The sequence below is a fragment of the Corvus kubaryi genome, unplaced genomic scaffold (assembly GCF_017639235.1).
Source record: "Corvus kubaryi isolate FWS band 111438036 unplaced genomic scaffold, C.kubaryi_AGA036_p1.0 68, whole genome shotgun sequence".
Lineage (NCBI taxonomy): Eukaryota > Metazoa > Chordata > Aves > Passeriformes > Corvidae > Corvus > Corvus kubaryi.
In genome coordinates, this window is record NW_024582056.1 from 22,532,627 (window position 1) to 22,558,097 (window position 25,471).

General features: G+C 40.9%; 1 protein-coding gene across 1 annotated transcript in view; it reads left to right on the forward strand.

Annotated features, from left to right (window-relative positions):
- ZNF516 (zinc finger protein 516) overlaps positions 1-25,471 on the forward strand; it is an 81,976-nt gene that overhangs the window by 19,695 nt on the left and 36,810 nt on the right. Inside the window, exon 2 of the mRNA XM_042048743.1 lies at positions 3,095-5,116. Within this exon, the coding sequence (XP_041904677.1) occupies positions 3,307-5,116 (1,810 nt within the window). The 5' untranslated portion in view covers positions 3,095-3,306. The remainder of the gene's footprint in view (positions 1-3,094; positions 5,117-25,471) is intronic.

A 25,471-nucleotide genomic window follows, 5' to 3' on the forward strand; every position in this document is an offset into this window, starting at 1 on the left:
ATTCTGCCACCTTTGATGTTTAGTAATTAATCCTGAGATAGAAATTATTAAGGCAGAATGTTATTTTCTATTGTTAGGATTCTTTACAGGTGTTTTTTTCCTTATTTTGTAAGTTCAGTCCTCTAAATTGAAGCTTTTTTTAAAAGTTGTTACTTTATTTGCACTTTCCAATGAACAACGAGCTTTGCTGTTCTGCAGAGACCCCTCTAGAAGAGTTACTTTTAAGTAGCACTCAAATGATATGAGGAGCAAGAAGTGAGCTGTTTATATGTTTTTGTTTGTGTCAGTCAAGTTACCAAAGCCTAAGGCTGACCTCTACACACCGTGTAAAGCAAGCTCAGGTTTGGTGAACACCCTTCATCCCCCTAGAGTTTTGTCTGTGGAATATCAGACGTGAATTTTTGTGAGTCTTACATGCGTATGAACTCAAATAATCCAAGTCTAGGAATACTTTATTTCAACTATTAAAGTCACAGATTGCAGTGCACTGGCCAAGATAAAGTAATAAAGATGAAAAAAAATTCTCAGAATATTTTTGTGAAGACGATAACACTTCCATTAAGTATTTTAGACTAATAAAATTATTCAGTAGTTTTTTAACTCTGACATTTTTCCCCCTCAGGCCTAATTTAATATGGGACTAGGGGGATCTCCTGTGAGTGGCTAATACCCTTCTTATAAGTAATGCTTTCTTCATAGCCTCATTTTCATAACTAAGTTTCATTAATGAAAATGCTATAAATAATTAAAGTGAAATATGTCAGGACTAAGCTCAGGGAATCTGTGGCCAAGTAAACAAAGGGACTCTGAAGCTTTGGATCTACATGTGCTTGGACTGCTGCATACAGCATTCTTGTCTAAGCTTGGCTCTTAAAGCTCTTTTGAACTTTCAGACAGGAAACACTGCAGAAAGTTGAGTTAAAATGGGCCCTACATTTAAAAATAATAAAAAAAAAAGTAGTTAGACTAAAAACTAGCCTGCCAATAGAAGCAGTGTTCTCACTGGTATAAGCTGTAGAAAATTATGAATGTATAAAACACATGAAGAAAATTGTTCCCAAAGCTTTCTGGTTTTTTTCTGCAATGGTGTGGAACATTTCAGAAGAAGCTGTTGCTTGCATTTAGCATAGTATACTTGAACAAGGACCTGGTGGGTTCTTTTATGATTTAATGACTTTTAGGTTAAATCTTTGATTATAAGAGTATAGGTTGCTAGTTGGCAGTTTTAGATTGTGGGTCAGATAAATAAGATGTTGTTACTCTAAGTTATTTCATCCACTGATAGGCAGTATAAACTGCACTGGTATTTGCTGTTTGGTGTGTTTGTACCTTCTGGTGCAGCCACAACTTCAGTGGCTCACATCCTTTATTCACCCAGAAAGTTTCTTCTGAGGCTGTCCCTCAGTTTGGTTTTAAATTACTAATTTCAAAGGTTAGTTTAGATACTGTAGTTTGTAAACTTCCTGCTCATATGGACTTCTGAATTTGTGATACCTATTTCTTCTTTTTCTTTATTAATAACAAAATGCTTCATTCAAGAAATGAAATTGCTTTTGTAACTCACCCCTTAAATGTTCTTGTCAGCTCTCTGATGAAAAGGTAGTTCGGGTTTGATGCTGTTTGATAACTCCTAACATGCTAAATGGATACTAGATATGCAGAATATCCAACCCAGAAATGAATGCTTTGTAGCAAATAAGAGGGCTAGATTAAATTAAATGTAATGAAGTTCTTCTGTAGCCTGTGACTGAGATGAGAATTGCGACAGTCTTGCCTTGCTTTTTGTTAAGCTTGTGCTGGTGATGTGATTAGACTGTTTATGTACGTATTGAAGAGGCTCAGAGGTGAATACAGTGACAAACCTTAAAATTTGCAGCTGTAGATCTGTAGCTCTTGGTTGAATCATAGATGTCAAGTGATGGATGTGGGAATATATGGTCTTGTTAGTGCTCTGCATATTTTTAGCTACATTTTGAGAAGCTGATGTTTTCTTAATGTGGCAATAGATCAGTTCTCTTCATTAGAGAATGCTGTGTTCTTTGATCTTAGTCATGTGGTGTTTGTAGTCCTTAATGAGGATAGGAGGGTGGGAAGATTTTGTTTCACAGTGTAGTAATTGGAAAAGAAACAACCTATGTGGATTTTGATCATTGTTTTTTGCTGTATACAGGGTGGGGAGTTGCTGGTGTGTTCCATCTTGCACTAAGATACTGACCCTTGAATTTAATCATGAAAAGATAAAAAGACATTTAAACTTTTATTAATCTATTCTGTTAATCAGAGTTTTTTCTTGTTTTGCTTGTTTGTTTATGGTTAAAATTCTGTTTCATTGAGGTGGGTGGTGGTGTCATTTCCTGTGTGTCATGTTGACATAAATCACTCACATTTCAGGTAATTTGATCCATACATTATCACTTTGCTTTGTTAGTTTGAGACTAAAATTTATACTTGGAGGAGTTTTGTAGTTTACTGTCCAGCAGGAAATAACTTAGTTTTCATGAGTGCTTTGTCAGGCTCTGCATTCTTGTTTGCTCTGTAATCAAAGTACTGAGCGTCCTCAGCCTTTGTGCCTGTTCTGTGCCTGCTACTTCAAGCACAGCAGAGCTGTCTGAGACACAAAGTAATGCAGTTGCCAGCAGGAATATGATACTTGCTAAAGTCTCTAGGAAAGCCTTTTATCTTTGGCAAGTAAGTATTTTGCATGAAATTACACATGATGGTAAAGCCACAGATTTAAAGTGTAATAACCCCCACAAGAAATGTTTTCCTCATTTAAGGTGTATTTTTAGCCACTTCTGCCTGGTTTTAAAACAAAAAATACTTTTCAAGTTTGCACTTCCTTCAAGACACTGATAGCAGTGTATGGAAATGAGTATTTGCTCTTTTATGGATTTTACTTATTTAGTAATTATGCTTGTCACTGAAGTCTAGAATATCAACAGAAAGAGAAACTACTGCCTTTTGGTGCAATAGATTGTCATATGGTGCACTTCTGAATGCGGAGTGAGTGATGGAAGCTGTTGAATTCAAAACATGAATAGGTTTGAATATATTTAAGAATCTGTACATTTGTATGATTTTGTTCTTGTTTCAGGTGATCTATGCCATCTGCTTACAGAGCACACGGAAATAAATTGGTGCTTTGGACTCTGTGGAGCAGCTGAAAGGAGAAATGCTACCCTGAGAATGAAGCAATAAAACACCTCTCTGCAGAACCGTGTGATTGAAAACGCGGTTCAGCCCTCCTCTGCTGCCAGACATGCTTTTGTCCTCCTGCCCCGCTTACCCTCTGTTGCAGTAATACAGATGGATCATAGCAGAGAAGCAGAAATGGAGTTACGAAGATCCTCCAGCCCTGGCAAGCTAAGCAAGAACGACATGGATGCTGACAAGACCATGTGCCACAGTTGTTGCATTTGTGGTAAAAGTTTTCCTTTTCAGAGCTCCCTGTCGCAGCACATGAGGAAGCACACAGGTGAGAAGCCCTACAAATGCCCTTACTGCGATCACAGAGCTTCCCAAAAGGGCAACCTGAAGATTCACATCCGCAGTCACAGGACAGGCACTTTAAGTCAGGGGCATGAGGCAGAGATGGGAGAGGCGCAGCTGGGGGAGATGGGCGTTTCAGAGGGCCTTGGCGGGTGCACCAGCCCCACTAAAAGTACGTCTGCCTGCAACAAGATCTTGAACGGTACTGCTCAGGTCGATAGCAGCAAGATCTTGTTGAGAAGCAGCAAGAAGGAGGTCACAGAGACAGCACCAGCTGAGGAGGATGGCAAGCTGACCTCTTACAGGTGCACCTTCTGCAAAAACAAATTTGAAAGGAAGAGGGACCTGGAGCAACACCTGGACCAGGTCCACAAACCGTTCAAGTGCAGGTTGTGCAGTTACATGACCCTGAGGGAGGAGACACTGTTAAACCACATAGAGAAAGACCATATAACAGCCCAGGTCCCCAATGGGGAGGTCTACACTGAGAACTGCAAGAGTGAGCTGAATGCAGGCGAGTTCCCATGCGAAGTCTGTGGTCAGACCTTTAGTCAAACCTGGTTCCTGAAAGCTCACATGAAAAAGCACAAGGGCTCATTTGATCATGGGTGCCATATTTGTGGCAGGAGATTCAAAGAGCCCTGGTTTCTCAAAAACCACATGAAGTCGCATGGCCCCAGGTCCGGGAACAAAAACAAACCAAAAAATGATTTGGAGCTGATAGCCACTATCAATGATGTGATACAAGAGGAGACAATTGTGACAGGCCTATCTCTGTATGAAGTTTGCACCAAGTGTGGAAATCTGTTTACAAATATGGAAAGCCTGAAAGTGCATAATGCTGTTCACTACCGTGTGCAGCCAGGCAGCACTGGGGATAAAGCTGAGGGCTTGATTGATGGGAGCCTGAGCTCCTCAGTAACCAAGCAGTTTTTCTTGCAGTGTCTGAATCTACGGCCATCTGTAGGGCTGGATAGAGTTACGAGAGGACAGCCTGGGAAAAGAGTAGCTGAGCTGGATCCGGTCAGTAGCTACCAAGCTTGGCAGCTGGCCACCAAAGGAAAAGTAGTAGAGCCCTCAGAGTATGTGAAGTATGTGGGATGGGATGAGGCCCTGGCAGATGCAGACGTGACTTATGACAAGGATAAGAGGGAGTATATCCTTGTGAACCAGGAGAAGCGCAAGCGAGATCAGGACTCACCCAGCAACCCCAAGAAGAAGAGCTGCACCAGTGGGCGCCTGGAGAAAACTGGCAGTGCCCCAGCGGGGGAGAGCTGCCCGCTTGCCCCAGGGGATCTGGACTATCGCCCTGCCTCGCGGCAGAGCCGGCGGGCCACCCAGAACAAGTCCACCGAGTGCTTTGAGTGCGGGAAGATCTTCCGCACGTACCACCAAATGGTGCTGCACTCGCGGGTGCACCGCAAGGAGCGCAGGAGCTGCAGCGAGAGCGGGACAGCCGCCCCGCCGGACCGCTACGGCTCCAGCAGTGAGGAAGGTGACTCGGGGTCCGTCAGCGGGCCCAGCACCCCTGGCTCCGCATCCGCCCCAGAGGACTCGGCCACCTCTGGCTTGGGAGAGGAGGGGGCTGAGGAAAGCTCGGAGGAGGGAGCAGCCAACCCCTTGCTAGGTAAGATCGCTCCTAGCTTTGCGTGGTAATTGTTGCAGGTCCCTGTGTCTCCTGGTCTGGGACACAGCGATGGCCAAAGGGAGAAATACATGAAAGCATGTGAGAGGTTTTAAAGGTCCCGTGCCCGCTGCTTGTCTCAGTGGGGCAGCTAGTTTCTGGTGCAGGTAATAAAAGCGAGATGTTTTTGTAATGTGCTGGTGAACTTGTATTTTGGTGAAGGATACCTGAGAAGTATTTTAGTTGCCTATAGCAACACGGTAGGGTAGGGTTGTGTCTTCCCTGGATATCTCGGGGGCTGTTTTTCCACAATTCATGGGTGTCCTCTGTAATGTTCTGCCTGCAGTACACAGGTGAAGCCTGCGTAGCGTAGCCCCAAAGCACATAAACTTGTTAATCGCCAGCGTGAGAGGAGTCTCTCTCCTCTTCTCCGCTTCACTTCCCAAATTGTGTTTATAACTCCAAAGGCTATAATTAATCTCTCTGGATTAAAGTGGTCCTTTGAGCCCAATGCTACTAAATGGAACAAATTATTCTCCAAATAGCAGCAAAGTAAATATTTAAAAGAACACCATTAAGCACTTTAGTATCTTTTTTTTTTAAATCCTTTATTTTTGTTGTTCACCATGCTTTGTTTATAATACCCTTTTAGAAATGTGAGATTAACCATTCTTTCCTTACTAGCCCTTCTGCTGGTTTTTGTTTGTTTTCTGTTTGGTGAACAAAAACGCTTTCCTCTCATTTTCATTCCTTTTGTTGTGAAGAGCATAGTTATCTATAGAGTTAAACTCATTTTCACGACCATCGTGGATGAAGTAATCTGCACCATTGTGGAAGAGGGTGGGTTTCTTCAATTACCTTGCTCTTTCAGGGTATTATATAATGTTGTCTTTTCTCCTGACTTCAGACCCCACAGCAACAAAGCAAAATTTTCCAGAACTGTGTATTGTTACATGTTTTTCATAAGTTTTTGAAGCAATGTTGGATATATTAAAATTAATCCAAGAACACCACTTTTTTTAAATGCTTTTTTACCTTTCCATAGAAAAACAACTCCAAAAAGTCTAGTGACGAACTAGATTCTTACAGATTCTTAAATATTTGCAGTATGGTTACTTGCCCATTTAAAAGACTCAGAATCTGGCTTTCCCATCTGCTGTTGGATTCTTGAACACTTAAATTTCTTTATGGGAGTGTGCCTACTTTGCGTGAAAGTCCATCAGCTGCCACCTGAAACACTTCGGTACAGCTGACATGAGGTGTGGTGATAAAATTGCAGCTTTGTCTAGATTTAAATGGGGCTGCCATGATTCACCAGCGGAATGTACAGTGCCGTAATCAGAACTGCTGTGGTGGAAAACCATCTCTCTGGAGACGGGCTGAAAACAGCGCAACACTTTTTCGCATGGTGTTCAGATAGGAGAACTGTTCTTACATGCTCTCCATATTAAGCCTTTTATTTTTAACAAGAGAAGTTGTCTCGTATCTTTACCTGTTCTGCTTCTTGCCTCAACTCAAGCTTTGAGCCGTTGTTGCAGGAGTGAAGGGGGAGAATTAGAGTCACACTGCAGTTTGCTCTCCCAGGAATTAAAGTTTCTGGCTTAACTGATGCCAGCAACTGGAAACTCACTTCTTTGGGTACCAAACTGGTCCTTGTTTTCTTTAACTATAAAGAAGCAGCAAACTGATGGGCCTGAATAGAGGCACATTTTGGAAAAGGGATATGTTTGCAATGATGGGCCAGGAGGGTGGCTGCTGAATTTTATATTTGCTAACATCACAGCTGAAGAGCTAATCAAGTATTTAATTGGCTACTAAGAAACACTTTATTGCTAGAGAAATGTTACCTATTATTAGAGGTTACTTAACACAAATCACTGTCTCAATGAAGGGAACATTTTTTACAAGTGACAGGGTTTTTTTTTATTTGAAAGAAAGTTTAGGGGTTTTTTGCTTATTTGTTTTGTTATTTTTAAAAGGAGTTTTCGTAGGTCAGTGTTCAGGACTAAAGTTTCCCAATTGTCTCTTTCTGATATGCAAGTTTATTGGCACTGCCCTTATATTGTGTTCTGAGGAACTGAGGTCCTTCTTTCCAGCAAGCTGTAGGATTAATTTTACTCTTTTGCAGATTGCTGCTGTAACTCCAGAGGCTTTTTTTCCCCTCCTCTGTGAGCAGTAACTTAAGGTGTATGGAATATAGGCCAGATTCTGCCCTCATGTATGTGCTTGCAAAAATGAGGTGTTCTGGTATGGCCTTGAAGTGCATTTTGTCCTAGAACTGCTGTAGTTTGCTATCCTTTGCTGCAGCCTTTTTTAGTTACTCTTCCAGGTGAAGTTTTTCCTTCAAGAATAGAGCTCCAGCCCCATGGACAGGCTTCCTCTCCAGTGGAGGCAGGCAAGCTGGGCTCTTGGTTCCTGTTCCTGAAATTATTTCTGCAGTTTTTTACTGCAGTTTTTATTTTTACTCAGGCCATAATCAGGAAAATCTCGTGCTACTCATAAGGTTATACAATATCTGTTGTGGTTTTTTTTACTTTCCTATCTTTACTCTTTCCTTCCCCCTTTGACGCATTACTAAGTTATCCTGTGTCAGAAAAGGGCCTTGAGACTGCCAAGTATTGAATGTTGTGACATTGACTCAGCTGAAAGTATTTCTTTGTGCATTTAATTCTTAATAATCTGAGGAGTGCTGTTGATGCACAGCATCTCACAGCAGGGAAGCTGGCAGTGCACCTCTGTGGTCACTTAGGGCCAGCAGGTTGTCAGGGCTGAGGGTGGCCGGAGCTGGAGAGCACTGACAGGGCTCACTGGGAGAAGAGCAAGAATTGGGGTTGAGAGCCTCTAGGGTAGGCACTCCTTTGTTCTTAACCCTTCTGTAATTTGCCGCTGCTGCCTTTGTCGAGTAACATCATGATTTCTCAGGCACCGGGGGTGTAGTGTTGCAAACTCAGTTTATCAGCTGCCAAGGGTAAGCTAGCTGATTGCAAAGTGTACTTCATCTGGTTGGAGGGAGGGTAAAAATGAGTTTTCTAGAGTTACACATAGTGTGCTGTGTGATACCTGTCATGCAGAGATCATGCATGAAGTATCTGTGCTTTGTGTGACAGCCACGTGGGAAGAGGTGGCCCAGAGCGCATTTGCTTTGTTGAGACCAAACTTTGAATATTTTTGGGGTATTCCTGCCCCAGGTGATTCTTCATTTTTATTTATCATTCAAGCCATTGGTGAAACTGTACCTGAATGTTCACCAAGTTGCATCCAAAGCTGTGTGAACCATCTGTAGGTTTTTGCTCAGCTCTTCCCCAGATTGAGGTTCTTGGTTGGGTTTTTTGTGATTTTCATTTTTCCCTGAAAGGAACCCTAGAGATATGACTGAGAGAGCAGAGAGGGATATATACATGTTGATAAAAGTGAAGGGAAAGCACTATCTTTCTAATCTTCAAGCTTCTCACTTAAAATGTAGTTTTAGATATCTCAAAGTAATTTGGTGGTCAGTGTTTTTAAGGCATGAGCCCCTTCATCGCCATGGTGTGTTTAGCAGTGAAGGTGTTTGGGTTTGTTACATTAGGCTCTGTGTCAGTCCTGAAATGAAGAAGAATAATTTTTGAGGCTGCAACTGCTGTTGTCAGGTGGGAAGATGAAAAAAAGAAGTGAAAAGAATTTAAATACCTCTTGGTTCTTGGCAAGCATGTAGTTAAAGCACAGACCTGTGATAGCCCAGTCAGTGAGGGAGTTCCAAAAACATGGTACTTCTTGCGTGTAGGTGTCAGACTGGAGTGGAAGTAAATGTTGAAAGTAATCTAGGAGAGGAAAATAAAGAAAAGAAAAGTAGTGTTACATAGGAATGAAGGAGAGGAATGCTGCTTCTAGTGTGACCATGTCAGGGAAGGACATCAGGGAAAGGATGTAGCACCTCAGAATGCTGCTTCCAGTGAAAACCATCTTGTCTCTTCTATTTCCTTTATCTCCTGCCTCCACTCTCCCTTCTCTTTGCCTTTTTTTTCCCCTTCTGTCAGACTCCTCTGATTTTTTAAATGATTCAGGGAGAGACTGATCCACTTGTATTGCACACATGCTGTTTCTACTAAACTAGACATTGCAGGAAGGGGCTGATTGCGAGTGAGGACTGTTTTGCCAGGCTCTGTACCAATACTGCTTTCAGCCCAAGAAGCTCATGGCCTGACTAGGTGAAGTGGACACAAGTCTCTAGACTCTGCAGAATATAAAAAACCCTCAAAACAGTGGTGTGTGGCTGTACTTGGTCTACATCAGGAATCACTGGTGGTGTGGTGGGACTTGCTTAGAACATGAGCACCATGTGGGATGAGTTGGGAATAAGGTGCAGGGTGGAGAGTAAGGAGAATGGGGGAAGGCAGAGAGAAGCAGGACTTCGGTGAAGGGAGCTGTGCCATGTGATGAGGTTTCAGAGGGGATGGGGGCCTGAAGAAAGGTGTGCAATGGCATTGGGGTTCAAACCCTCCAAGGCAGTGTCAGCATGCTGGATGGCTTGCACTGAAGCTGTAAAGGCTCATGATGTGCTGTGCACAGGTGGATAACTCCCAGAGGATTTCTATGCGAAAACCAGAAGGTCTGGACCTCTTCCCTTGTGTTTGTTACATTTCGAAAACTCTTAGAAGAGCATGGCCAGAGACTGGTTGAGTATCTTTATTAGTAAACTGAAGAAGAGACAGCTGCCTGTGAATTGCATACAGGTTATATATAATCTTGGGGATGTAACACCTGGGATTTATCCCAGGCATGTTATAAGAAAATCCTATATGTAAACTGGAATGCTTGAATAGAAACATAAGAACATTAGCAAGTTCTGTGGAAGAAGAGTAGGAGAGATTTATGAAGCATAAATTTGGTCTTTGTTTTGCTCAGATACTAATTATAACAAATGCAAGACCTGGGACTTTAATGAAAAGTGTGTAATTTCAGAAGTCATTTGATGTAACATAATTCAAAAGTAAAAGTAGTTTAGAGTTGCTTTAATATTTTAGTTAAGAAGCAAGGCTGTAATTTTGGGGAGGAAAACAACAGTAAGAATAAAACAGCTAAGCAAATGAAACTAGAAAAATAAAAATGTACAGTAATTCCAGAGAACAGAGAGAGATAGTCCTAGTAGATGATTTCTGTTGCTAGCATGAGTGTATGAACAGCTGCCAGTATCCAGTACCAGGACTTCATTGTTCTTACATGAAAAAATGTTTCTCTGTGTGCAAGGGGAGGTCTCTCTACTATCTAAAAAGCAAACATTTTTACTACATATCAAGAATAATTACACTTCAGATACTTCTCATGCCAGACTCTCACTTACTGGAAATCCCACAGTATCGTGCTGCTAAAGGCAGTGCTCTTGGGGCATTTTACACCAAACGATACCTTGTTCTGTATGTACAGTCTCAAGTATGTTTAAGTTATTTAGTATATTTAGTTTGCTGAAGGAGCATATAACAAACTGGAGAATGTTTCAGTGCTGGACAATTGGTAACTTTTGCCCCAGGCTTCCAAGATATAAGGTAGTTTCATGAAGGAACAGTGTCTCAGAACGGCGAAGATAAGAGTGTTATGCTGTGATTACACATTCACCAGTTAATTTGGGCATTGCTGAGGGGTGGTTGTTGGAATATAAAACCCTCTCAGCTTTACAACTAAAACTAATTGTTTTGATTCTTAACTCCACTGGGATCAATGGAACTCTGGGACTTGGAAATACAAGCAATTGATGATTCAAATCATAGGGGATGTTGGGCAGAGGCAAGGACACTGTGCTAGCAGTAAGAGATCCATTAAATGTTGGTTGGGAACTTAGCAGAGTTCAGCTGTTCCTTATATCAAATTTGGACTAGATCAGTTACCTAGTTTGTTACCTAGTTTGAACACATCTAATAATACCATTTAGAAATTTCTCTTTCTTATCTGCCTTGCTGTAATGCACGTAGTCCAATCCTGATGCATGTTAGCAAAGCCATATGCAGTGTGGTACTTTCTCATTATCTGAGGTTTCTCTGCAAATCACTGCAGGTTGAACCATCGTTTTTGACCAGTACAGGCCTGTGTGTATCTCCACAGCAGCACTTAGTTCCCTTTTTCCTCCCCTTTGGATTTGTGTACTCTCCTCAGGACTGCAAATGAAATCTCCTATATGAGTAAATATATTCCTGTGGTGCTGCCCTCAGCAGTAGTATTTGCTTCTATTTCTCTTTAACTGTGGGTTGATGTTAATGGGAAGAACTATTGAGGAAACAGAACAAAACAGAACTTACGCTGATTGTCCCAAGAAAATGGATAGCAAGAAAAATTCTGGCAGCCAGGATCAATCCAGTGTGTTCTGAGAGGAAGAGAGAAAAACCATGGGACATCTAAAAAGTGGTTAAAGCCTCCCTTGGCAGGTGCACCTCACACACATGAAGTTGCTTGTCCCGTCTGTATTTTAGGCTGATGATGGGAGCTATGCCTCAAGAAACTCATGCAAAAAGTGTTTGACTGGAGCAGGGCAGCAATGCTTTGGCACAAAGCAGTCTCCGTACCCTTTAATACTATCCATTAACCTGACATCATACCGACTAAGGAACATGTAACCATTGCCTTGTAGGTATCTTAGGTAAATTCCACTGTGCTCCTGATTACCACACTCTGCTCTGCTTTACCAAGGCCTGTTTTACTCAGTCACATGTAATGTGGGTGGCCAGCAAGAGTGTTAAAAAGCAATTCCAGTTCCTCTTGAAATGGGGCATGGTGGTGACGAGCAGATAACACACGGTCAGCTCAAGTCAGAACTAAGGACTGCTGGCTGAATTTGGGATACTTCAGTAGATTAATGACTTCTTGTGACAGAGATTGCCTTTATTGTTGCTCAGAGACAATTTCTTATGCAGCATTTTGAAGTTATTAGACCAACTGTAGCACTGCTTTTATTCCTTGTAAACATTTCAGTAGGGGTTTTAAGTACAGGAGAGCTTTTTGCCTGTCAAAGATACTTCTACTCTATTTAGTTTTAATTGTTGATGTTCCTTTTTTGCAGGTTACCATATGCAATAACAAGCAACACAGTGAGATAGAAGTATTTTTTAGGCAGTTTATTGTAGCTGTCTTTCTGTGATGTGAGCAACCAAAACACAGCTCAGCTTGGAAGAAAAATTGTACAAGATGCTAAGAGAGATAGGTTTACCCAGCCTTTATTTTATCTGTTAGGAAGCAAGGAAGTGAGTGTGGTTTCTTAAAGACAGGTGATAGTAGGATATGCTTTGCCCTGAAGCTTATAGAAGATGCCCAAGATTATTTCTTCATACTACTACTTCCACAGTTTTTGGAAATGTAGTCCCAACAGCTGCTTCAAAGGATTGCTTGTGTCTATGTTTAGTCCTTCCTGAGCTGTCAGTCACCATTCCACGCTTACCATGCGCACTAGCGTATTAAAAAGAATATATCCAAAGGTGTGGAAAGCTATTGGCTACTTGGTTTCAGTTTGTGCATTCAAAAATACCCTTTTAAGTCAGTTGCACAGGGACTCCAGTGTTCATAGTAGACTTTTAGCTCTTCTTCAGTAAATACTATAAATGTCTGCACGTAGGGATGTGTGCTTGGGAATCCAGCTGCATAGAACCTCAGTTTTAAAAAACCCCTCACTTCCTGGCACCTACCCTGGCCTTGCTGCCTTGTAAAAGTCAGTTTAGCATCTCTGGTAATTCTTTGTACTGGATGTTTCTGTTACATCAAACTATAGCCTGTGAAATACTGCTTTGTGACATTTATAGTCAAAAGATCACATTGTGTAGTGCTTTTATTTTCAAGCAGTTTCCGATCAGTGAGCAAGGACTGCCTTCCCCCCAGCTAGTAAAACAAGATTCAGGCAATGAAAATGGCGATGGTAGTGTTTTAATCTGATTCCCAAATACTTCCGTAGCTCCATGACTGTTTAGTGGGATTCTACTGATCTGTAAATGACTGCTAACGAGGGGCTTGTGTAAATGTCTTTAATGTTAAATCTTTTTGCTGTTCTTACCATTATGGTTCACCATTTGCCCTCAATCGAGAGTCAGACTTGCTTTTTTAATGCATTAAGTTTGGCAGTAGGCACTCTCAGGGGATGGAGTGGGCTAAATTCTGCAGGAGCTGAAATGTGGGGGAGTCCCAGGGTGGCACAGGGTATAAAAGTAATGTGTGGTTGGGCCTAACATTGATAGATAATTTGTGTTCTGCAGGTGCGTTTTACAAATACAAGTTTTACTAGGTCTCACTTGACTTCACTTTATTACTTTTTAACCCAGTAGTCTCATTCAGGCACTGGATTACTTTACTGTGAAAGGACCTGACTGTGGTACCAGTCACACCAGTAAAAGTCAAGAGCAACTTAGCTGCAGTTAAGGGAACCCTTTACGATGGGAGCATTGATAACTTTTCTTATTCTCAGTTTTCTTTTGATTGCCTACAAGATTTATCATCAGTAAGCCTGTATTTTTTAGGGACATGATAAGCATATAGTGAATTGTATTGAAACTGTGGAGGAAAACTTTCGAGTTTTTCATTATAATTTTCAGTGCCTTAGGCCTTGAATGAGACTTTTGAATGCTTGTACTTGGTGTGTGATTGCTACTGTCCCATATTTTGTAACTGACAGCTAGACAATATTTTCAATGCCCTGAATGGATTTGTAAATGTGTAGGGAACTTACTTTCATGGTGAATTTGTTTTTCTTGTTTATAGACAGCATGGGTTTGGACTGGAAAATTGCAGAATACTTTGGCCCTGATACAGCAATAGTTATAACTGCTGGCTTGATTTTAAGCATAAGAGCAGTCAGATTGGAATCATTGTTAACTGCTTTGTTGAGCCACTTGGCACCTAATGGCCTGAGATTAGAGAAGAATAGAGAAATCTTTCTTTTCTGTAGTCAATGCCAATGTAAATTGCATATCCTGAAATGTACCGTAGCATGCAAACTTTACAGGGGATAAGACTAGGGGAGGAGCAAGTCTCAGAATTGTCTTTTGTGGCTACTCTGTTGATGGGTTTGGTTGCACTTTAGTGATGCTGAGGGCAAAAATCCAACCCTTCATCCTTTTTAAGTGCAGAATCTCTATTGAGAGAGTGTCCATGTGAAAGACACAATAATCATCAATTGAGTACTTTTAACTTTGATTCAGGTGCTTACTTAACATGGATTTAGAGCGTGAGATACTCATCCTTGTACAGGACGCATGGGGGAAGATTTGCCCTCTTTCTTTCAGAACTTTTTTTTCCAGGTTGGTAATCTCAAACCTCAGCTATTACTTCATTATCTCTGTTACTTTAACAGAAAAATAAATAGCCATTAAAATGATTGTTTTTGTGATATCACAGGGATAAAGCGAAAAAGTTTAGTTTTGTTTGGGAGCCAGAAGTTAGGGTTTACTCCAAGTCAGATCTCTTCTTTTTTCCTTTTTTTTTTTTTAAAGGATGCAAAATCACAGTTTTTATTTATTTATTTAAAGACTAAAGTTGGGGTTAGTTTTTAATATAAGGCACTCCCAAACCTTGTGTTTCTTTGAGATAACAAATTCATCAGGCAGTTGAAGGCATCAGCTATACCTAACAGCACTTCAGAGGTGTGCGTTATCTTAGGATAGCACATGTCTTGTGATGTCTTACTGCTTAAATAGCATTCGAGGCAATCTGTTGTCAGCAAAACCTAAATATTTGGCGGGGGGAAAAAAGCATAACCACAACAGAAATATATGGGTTCTTTGGGAAATATGAATCTCAGGTCTAAAGGGCTTTTTTTTTTTCTCTCTCTCTCCTCTCCTCCTGTGAAATATTTTCTGGGTGTTTCGACAGTAGAGGTCATTGACCAGTGTCACGATTGTGAAAGACTGAATGCAATGACTCGGGTTGATAAAGGGGTATAAAAGACTTCATCTCTTCCTATGCCTGTGGTACCCCAAGGTAGTGGAGCAGATGCTGCATTTCCTTGTTGCCTTTTGTATGTTTTGGTAGGTGTGTAGCACTATTGAACCAAAGGTACGTTCAGTTTCCCGTGATTTAACCTTTATTCAGTAGGTAGTAAAGTCTTTTTTTACTAGATAATGAAGCAAACAGATCTGTCTCTTCCCTTAAAAGAGAATTCAGGAAGTACAGCTTACACTGCACATGGAACATATTAATCCTAAACCCCTTATAATACTTTGCAGAAGTTTCTTGTCCTTGCACATGTCTGTATCCACATGCACAGCAATTTCCCAGAAATGTCTTAACCTTAAGTACTGTTGAAGCCTGGAGAAGCCTTAAAAAATACCCAAACACAGAATGACAAGTAATGTTGTAACAGGAAAAAATTAATCCTTACTTGGATTGTTCTGGGACAACAAAATGGGTGCGCATAAGTGAGGATCACTTAGTTGCTACTGTAATGTTAAATATATTGGACAGAGAAGCCTCAGTGCTGTTATTTGTGTGGAAGTAGGGAGTGTTGTGCTTTTATTAGTTTAATACACACAGACATGACACATTAGTTATAATTCAAACAATAGTTTCATTTCGCAAGTTATTAGGATTTTTTATCTTAGGTGTTATGAGCATGCAAGTGTCTTAATATTAAGGCTCATAATGGAAATGAAGTGCTGTGAATTCATAATGAAGTTTTTATGTGCCTAGTAGGATTTTCTGCTATACTTGGTCAATTATATTAGAGCAAGATTCTGTTAAAAAAATTATATTTATATATATATATATATATATATTCAGTAAGTTGAAACACTGACTTAACCAAGGCATCATGGAAACTACTCTTCATAAAGTATTTCCTCTAATTCCAGTTTTGCAACTTTCTTTGAGGCCTTTAGAAGCCAAAAGGATAGAAACATGATACCTAGGGAGGAAAGAAGGGTTGGAAAGGGCCAAAATCATCATGTAATTAAAAAGTCCATCAAGCAGAAAAAGGTTTGAGAAAGGACAGACAAAAATTCAGAAAGTGTCTGAGTTTATGTAGCAAGTATAGATAAATAGATCTAAATGGTAAAGGGCTGATGTGTTACTATTAGAGGTGCATCCAAATGATGTAAACAACTTCTTCTGGAAGCTCATTGATAGTTCCAAGCAGATCTCTGCTACTGACAGCCCTCCAGAGATCCCTGTTGTAGTGGGGAGTGGGAGCCATGCAAAAGCACGAGCCAGAAATGTGGTTTTCTGCAGTAACTGCCCTATCTGTGAATTTGCTTTCTGACATGCACGTTTGATCTGATGCACGGTATCTAGATCATCTCACAGCATATCCTCTGTAAGATAACCAATCTGTATTTCTTCAGTTGAGGGTCCGAACTGGGAGCGAGCCAAAGTGCCATTTCGTGACATGATGTGTCCCAGTGTTGCTGTGGGCGAACAGGGCACTCAGGCTGGGGCTGCCGAGAGCTGGGTGATAGATGGGACCTGGCTGGGGGTATTTTCCTTTGATCCATCTTGTTGCAACCATCGTGTGTTTGTAAGCCAAAGGAAGTGATGGAAGAGTTTGTCTTGGAGGGTCTGGGTTTCAGGCTCTTGTCAGCTGCAAACCATAGGTGGTTTATGTAGGAGTGGGGAGGCTTAGGAGCAGCCTTGGAAAAAAGCTGAGTCAACGGCAGAAGGAAGTAGGCTGGAGATAAAAGCATGCTGTGTTTGCATAAATAGTGTCACAGTGTTGGCTTACTAATGGGAGAAGGTCCACGACGATAGCCATGGCCTGGAGCAGAATGTGCCAGGGAGGTTGGCACACTGTGGGGACTCATCCTGTGTGGGCACAGCTGGCACTTGGGAACAGAGTATTGTTTAAAGAAAGGAAATGAGTGACCATGGAGAGAAGGTGGAGCACCAAGGAAGAAGGTGCTGGTAGCTCAGTGTCATCCTGCTCACGTTAGGGGGTGGGAGTGAACTGGGGAAGGAGTCACACAGTGGGCCTGCTACAACCCTGCATGAGCAGTCCCAGCATCTGAAGCTGTGCATAGCAGCAGAGCAGGTGAAAGAAAAACAGGTGAAAGTTTTTCAGGTCCTGAGAACAGTGCAAATGGAAAAGGGAAGGAAACATGATAGGGAAACATAGAAATGAGGGATTCCGTTTTGATACGTTGCATGTCCTAGTGTTTCACCTGGCAAATCACAAGGATAAGATGTTCCTTTGTACCTTTTCATCTGAGTGCTTGAGTGTCAGGAGATAATTGTTAATATTTGGCGAAATACTTAGAAAACATTTGTACCTCTATATCTGTTTCACTTTCCTGGTATGCAGGGAGAAGGATTAAATATATTTTTATCAAAAGTGTTACTGAATAGGAAGATTCAAAATGATAAAGTGCTGGACTATGAAAACACAATTATTCAAAACTGGTGTGACTGGACCTCTTAGCTTAAATGCAGCATGTCGTTTCAAAGGCGCTAAAGCCAGATGGGTAACTTGCCCCAGATGTTTAGGTTCAGTGGAGCAATCACACATGGTGTTTTGAACAAAGTGGCCTATACCCTAATAATGATATTTTGTGAATAATACTGTAATTTCAGACACCTTTCTTTGTCTGTATTTTTCACACAAACTGGCACCCATGGCAAGCACAATGTTTGTCAGACTAGCTTCAAACTCTTAATGTGTTGCTTTCTTGTTACAGTGACTTGAAAGTACTTGCTCTGTTTCTTTTCTTCAATGAAATTAACAGCTTGTTGAAAGCTAAGGTTGCATGTTGGATTCATAATCAGTTTTGTTTATACAGAATATTTTATTTTCTGCCTTTCTTTCATTTTGGGGGGCATTTATATATTAACAGAACTTCCATTAACTCCTGCTGTTTATTCTTTTCCCTTAAGCTACAGCCCTTTGTTGTAGCATCACAGAGTTGACCCTGGAACCAATTACTGTGCATAACATCCAGAAGATGATGAAGCTTATTCTGCAGCTATTGTTTTCCAGCAGTCCTGGTGTACATAATTCTCATAGTGCAGTAGGATAACTGTGTTTAAGAACTTCGTGACACTACTTGGCCAAAACCAGTAGTAAAACCAATAAAAAAAGGCTCCTTTGCTGATCTCTTGCTTTACAGTCCCAAGAGCACAGCTGGGAAAGCTGCAGCATTCTTCCTGCATTTGGAGAGTCGGGATGTTCTCCATTAGTTTGATGTCTGTTGCTTCCCTGGAAGTGAGCGCATGTGTAAATGTGACACAGATGTTGTATGAAAGCTTAATTGTGTCTCTCTTTACTTTAAGCTGTGGTGCTGTTCTGTTTTGACGCCCACCCTCCCACCCCAAAAGGTTTTTTCCTGAGAAGAGAAGGGAAACCGTTTTCCCATTCCTCTCTTACTCAGGAGTTAATTATATTCTGCACTGTGACTATACCTCAGCAAAAGCTGAATGGAAAAACAAGACTCTTGACAGAAAGGCGGAAGTTTTTAGGCAAGCTTAGATTTTGTGTTCTTTCTGTTTCTTCTAAGGACTTAGAAGTTGTTACTGATTTCAGCCAAACGAAGAAATCCCACCCTGAGGTTACGTTTCATCCATGTGCTTTGTTTCTGAGAGAGCTTAAATCGTCATGTTTGGCTGCAGGTCGTTGACAGCCAACTTGGTTAAGTTGTCACAGGTGCAACTGTAAGCAGCCAGCAGGAACTGAAGAAACACGGGTAATCCCACTTAGGAAATCCCCTAGTAGCTTGGTGCTCCCTTGAAGCAGAACACCAGAAATACAGTTAGTGGCAGTTAGGGGGGAAAAAAAAGGAAGAAAAGAAATTCTCGCTCATGAATCAAAATTAAAGTGATACACACACTTCTCTAATTTCTGGGGTTACCATGTTATCACTGCTCTTCTTACAGTCTTCTTCTTCTTGCTGGACTGCTGAAACCAAAGAAGAAATCGCTTGATCATTGTCTTAAACTAATACTGTACTCTGGTTCTGGGATGCAGTCAGACTGGATGAACCTGTTTAATTTTATTCTGCTGTATTTATTTTTGCTGTATTTATTTCTGTGTATGCCTTTGTGCCCATAGAGTTTTCATGCTTTCACAATCACCAGTGTAATCTCTTCCTTCTTTATTTGCAACCCCCAATACAGCAAAATGAAACAAGCCCTTTTTTCAAGATGTCTGAGACCCAATTTGTTTATATTTTCAGATAAGCAGTAACAAGAGTAGTCTCATAATTTTTATGAATAACTGTAGCATAGATTTTAATTTTTTTCAGTTACCTGAATCATGAGGTAATGAGATTGTCAAAATCCAGTTCTAAACTAACACGGCTTGTAACCTGTGTTTGTGGAAGAAAATTAATTGAGCAGATCTGAGACAATTTTGGTGTTTGTTGTTTTTAAGGTTTTTTCCCAGAAGTGGAGCTTCCTGTCTCTTTCTAGAAAAATGGTCAGCTTTTCTGGGGAGGAAGAAGTATGTGAAATGCATTATTTCATATGTCATTTAAAAGAAAAAAAAAATAGCAACCTTATCTTGTCCATCAACTTCTGTTGGTCAAAAATACTTTTTTTTTCTTTTTTTCTTGGATCTTTTAAGAACACGGCTTCCATTTTCACAGAATTATATGTATGTATATTATATGTATGTATATATATGTATTATATTTCACAGAATTATGTGATTTTTTTTCTGTTAGAAAGAGGCACAGTCACAATGTCGCAGAATCATTTTCAAGTGGAAAGCTTGACAAAGTCCCCAAGGGAAAAGAAAAAGAAAACTTTAAACAGGGATCAAACCAGAGAATTAAGGAGTAGATAATGGTATACCTGAGAATTGTGAAAGTGTTAATGACCAAAGTCTTCCAGAAGGATTTCCCGCTGCGTGCTACCATTTTCAAACGTACAGCTGTGTCTAATTACCTAAAACTGATGTACAGTGCAATTAATGCTGCATCTGAAGAGCCAGGTAACAGGGCAGCTGACTACCTATGTGAGCAAATAAGCCAGCATCTGTGCAATCTGGGCGTACAAATTCATGAGGCGCATATTCAGATGTTCACAGACCTTTGCAGGCCTGGCTTGTGAGCTGGTGCCATCCCCTTTCCTCAGACTGGACACAGATGCATGGAAGTCAAGTGAGAAAACAGCAGAGAGAAGGCCAGTCAATCAGGAGCATGGTGTCTAAAGTTCATGGAAAACATTTCTAGATTGAGCTTCAAGCCATAAATAAAAATAATCCAGCAAATAGTTACTTCAAAAATAGAAGCAATCTGACTTTTTAAAATTTCTGAACAGCTGATATCATGACCCTGTATTCTTTGTTATTTATGGAAATCTGTTACTTGCCAGACTGTGAAAATGGCTGCCTGCTTGTATATATATTATTTTTGAATTGCTTATAAACTAACGGCAGCATTTTTCACTGAAAGCTTAATAAAAATATGAAAGATGGAAAAGACAACATCTCTTTATTAATACCTAGATATGAAGCTATTTCAATACTTTAAACATTCAAATCATTTGTGTGAAACAAAAAGGCTGGAAAAGCTTTCCCAAATAAATGGCTGTCATCAAAGCTTCTTTCCATATAAGGCTCATATTTCAGCTCCAGGCCCAGCTAAAAAGAACAGAAGTACATGATCATCACATAATTAATAAATTACTCCCTTCTGATGGTGTAGTAATTTTACTACGCTTTCTTTAAAGTGCAATTAGTTATTTTCCTACATTATGAAGTTTGTTTGAGCTTAATATCTTGTATTTTGCTCAGCTGTTGTAAGGCAAAGCTAATCTTCATAACTGATTTACTAAATGCTGCTGTTTGTATTTGCCTGTCTATGTCGAGTATCACACAGGCCTTTAAACTAGCTGAGGAATTACGTGGAAGCAATGGAGTGAAGTTAGTGATAAATTACTTGTTTGCTATCAAATCTGTTTCCCTCTTTGTCTTGTTTTCACTTCACCCTGCCACCAAACCAACGGCTCAGCCAATTCAGCTGTAAATTTCTTAGTGGAAACTCTCCGGTCTCTTCAACTGCCCTGTCTCCAAACCAGTGTTTCAAACCAAACTCAGGACTTGCCTGGAAGTCTGTATCCATAAGCCTTGGGAGTGGAATAGCTGAGAGTCTGACCCATCAGAAGCAACTACTGACTCTACATGTGCAAGGTGTCTACAGCCTGACCACTGCACACAAGCTGTTGAACAAGAGCTTGGTGTGACAAAAATATTTTAAAGTGAAGATAGGAGTAGGATTGGGTTTTGCTGTTTACAGGAAGCGTGAGAGAAGAGGCTCTACTGGTGTGTTCAGACAGGATGTTAATGAGTTTCTGGTCAAAATGTGGCTCCACTGAGTTGGTGGAAAAGATGAGTGGCAGGTTGTAAAAAGTCAAGTATAAAACCAGTATTACTGATCTTGGAGTCTGCAAGTCCAAAGTATGCAGGCTCCAAAACTCAGTCAAAATAAACAAAATTTATCTCTGGGTAAGAAAAGGTGGAGATTTGCACAAACCCTTCTTCAGGCTGGTTTCCTAACAGGCTGAGCTGGGGAGAGGATGGCTTTTGGCAAGGAAAGTTTGAGTTTGTCAGAAATACTTTAGCATTTTTTTGCTTCTGTCAGACAGAAGCCTAGGAACTGTGCTGTTTACAGAATATGTACTACTACTTTGCCAAAGCCCAAACAGGTTTTTTGACAATCCTTATGCTTCCAGTATACTCTGACCTGCCTTATATGCAAAGAGAGTGCCTTAAGGCTGGTGTCTAGACAGAGCCTTGTATTTCAGCAAAGGGAATTAAAAGCAGGCTCTGATATCCCTAAATTTGCAGAGAAAACTGTATTTTGGCTACCTGCCTCTCATAGTTATTGGAGAAAATGTTACCTATTTTGTTGATTCCTGGGATGTGCAAAGATAGGGAAGGCATGTCAGGTGTTGCTTGTCAGGACGTAACTATATCATGGCTGTTTCAAATGCCACTGCTGAACTGCTGTTGTAAAGATTAAAAAGTGGGGCTGCTGTTCGTAGACAATCCTATTCCATATCTCAGGTGTCATTGTAGTAAAGGATTATTCTGCCTTTAGAAACCATACAGAGGCAGCTCAGTGAGCTTGACCTTAAATCTAAAATGAAATTGTGATCTGTTCTGCACCCTGCAGTATGGACTGAGGGAGTCAGGATGGTGATTCTTCAGTCATGGTGAATTGTAAGTAAATAAACAAGGCACTAGTACATAGGACTGTTTGTAGTTAGTAGATGCTTATTTGTTGTATTAACCTTTCTCCAAATTTCAAAGGTGTGCTACCATTTGCTACCATTAGAATGAATACCATCATGGAGTAAGTTACTTGGGTAATGTCTCTGTCAGGGTTAATACAGTGTGGGTCATGTTGCAAGACTTAGTTCCTCAAACGCCCAGTGTGTTCGTAAATATAGCTATTCCTGGTGTATTATTTACTCATTTTAAAAGTAACATCAAAACTTTGGGCCATAACACAAAGGTTTTTTATTCTTTGATTTTAGTTCAAAGTCACTTTATCAGGATGAGACATAGTAGATGCTCAGTGCAAAATATCTAAGGGAGTGTGAGGCAAATACGCTTCCCAGCCTTCAACTCAAAACACTCTCAAAGCTCTCAAACTTTTAAGAGATTTAAGACTGAAACCTCAAGTTCATATTTGCCTTATGGATTTTATTCTTGACAATAAATTGTACAAAGTAGGTATACATTAAATGCTGTTCTGCTGATTCACTAAGAGTAGTATCATAGGTCTTAGAAAAAGTCGGCTTTTGTTTTCAGATCATCTACATTCCCTTATAATTGCTTGCATTGTTGAAAATAGTTCCCTGTAAATGCCCCTCTATCCTTCATCTGCAGTGCTCTGCTGTTGGTGAACAGCAGGTTTAGAGTTTTGACTAATAGCCTGGGACTCAAATGGATGACCTCTATCAATTATTCATCATAGATCTGAGTAGCCAGTGTATAACACTGACAACATTCATACCTTTCTGCTGTAATATGAACTGCAAACGATATAGTGATTGATAGATTACCCTTGGTCATTTTTATTAATTCCTGTTGCTGAGTTCTGTAACCTGTTTTTCATTGCTTAAGCTATGGACCCACTGGGTTTTTTAAAACTCCTACTGTCCAGAGCTAGGAGAGGCTCTGAATTTACTGGTTTTTATCTATTTGTGTTCTTTGGACTGGTTTTCCTTCTTTTGAGGTTAGTAGTTGTATCATTGGGGATTTCACTGGGATCACAACAGGCTTAGTGTACATATTTAGAATAGTATTAGATGAATGAAATGAAAGGTGGTTGGGGGAATCTGTGCTGTGGCTGATGGTGAGTAGAAGTGAGTAGAGCTATGGGAAGGGGAGTTCTCAACAAAAGCAGAGAAAGAAATGTTGCTTGCCCTTTGCTCATGGACTGCTTCTGTTCGCCTGGTAGGTTAATGAAGAAAGAAGGTTGAAATACAAGGGTTGAGGTGTTTTGCTTCCTAACTGCTGCATAAGGGAGTTCCATTGTTTAACCCTACATTATGCATACTGTGCTGTGAAGAACCTCGAATACAAATCTAGTGATTCAGAATAAGCTGAAGTTTTAAGAGCATTTAGATCAGTTTACTCAGGGTCTTACTGGAGAAGTGTTTTCTAAAGTCCAGAGTGAGAAAAGGCCTTGAATTTTTAATTTATTTTGGTTATGGAGTACATTGCATATAAACACAGTAATTTGTGTTTTTGCAAATATAATAAGAGCTGTAGGTAAAGATATGTAAAAACTTAGTTCTGCATTTAAACATGCTGCTTACCAGGAGTTCATAGAAACGGCCTCTTTAGAAGGTAAGAATAAAATTGAGTCAGACTTGGGAGAAATCAACACTGGCCCCTGTGCTGGAAGACAGAAGGGGATGGAGGGGAGTCCTAGTTTGTGACAACATCCAAAAGTAACCCAAAATTGGAAGATAAGCAAGAAGTACCTGTTTCAAGGTGACTTAGATGCACTCTGTGTTGCAGGTTCTGCCAACAGAATTGTCTGTGTTAGGTGTGTTAGGCTTAAAGCAGCATTACCCCTTGAGCCCTGTAGGTCTGGTGGAAGGGACCCCAGGTGCAGATGCAGCACTACCAAGTGGCACTTCCAGCTGGGTTTTGTGTTGAGGAAGGGGTTGGAGGAAGGGCTGTGACAACACAAACAGCAGCCTTGCCCAGGGTATCTCCATCCATGCTGACAGTCACATAGATGTCTGGTTTTTGGCTGCTGGCATGGATGTAATGTTGCTACTCTTGGCGTGAGGATCCATGCATTGACATCCCCTAAGACCTGAGCAAGGGCTTCTTAGTGAGGGGTGACAGGGATGGTGGTGACATGCTCTGTAGTAGCAGCTACACCACGATTCCCTTGTGTGTGAGGGTGCTGTTGTACTTGGGGTTTGCACAAGCAGGAAACAAGAAGTGTTTGGAAACCCTGCCACCTGTGGTCACAAGTTTGCTTCAGTCACAGGCATTAAACCAGGAAATCTCTTCCGTTCAGCTTCTTTCCAGGGAAAGAGCTGTGGCAGTTGTTGCTTTATGCACTGCAGGAGACTGTACCTGGTGTGTTAGGTTACCAAGCAGACCTGCTGGCACATCTGAATCCTGATCTGTCTGCCTGGCCTCTCCCCCAGCAGCCCTAGTGTGTCAGGCACCTTTCCCTAGGGAGCACCAATCGTTGTGCTCTGCTCCCTTGTATTTGCTGTGGGTCTTTAGCGTAGCTGAAAGTAGGACTGTTCTCCACTCATCAGTCCACCTTAACAGAGCATTACTAGCCAACATATTTTGTTGATCAGTGTGATTCCAACTCTGCAGCAATATGTAGACTAACCAGATGGAGGCTTGTACCTCTTGTGATTGTAAAATTAACCAGAATCATTGATAGTTACGAGAGTGATGACGGAGACCCAGGCGCTGTCAGAACAATGTGCTTTGAGGCATGCTTAAATCTGTTAGGACAATATTTCATGTTGCTGCGTGCTCAGTACACAGTTCTACAGCACAGCAAGGCACGTACGCCTCATTCAGCTCTGAGGGCGGATAAAGGATGAAAATTATTCACTACTGAATTTGACTCAGCAAAGAAGGTGCAGGTTCCGCTCCATTCAGAGGCATAGCCAAGAAATTTTAGTCAAAGGTCTGGGTGACTGGATTTGTGGGTTTTGTTTATTTTTTAACAGGCCTAACTAGGATTTTCTGTCTGAATAAAACAAAGTTTTTTAATTGGTACCTAGTGTGAGAACTTCCAGGGAATCAGTGAGAAATTTGTAAGGAACAGCTGGAAATAACAGTGGAGACGGCAGTGCCATCTCTTTTCTCTTCCTGCCACACAGCCCACAGGCGTACTGTGGTTCCCTGTTCCATTTACATCAGTGACTGAAGGACCTATTTAAGTGAATGAAGTTAATGAATTAATAAATGCAGAATGGGGGAGAAACCTG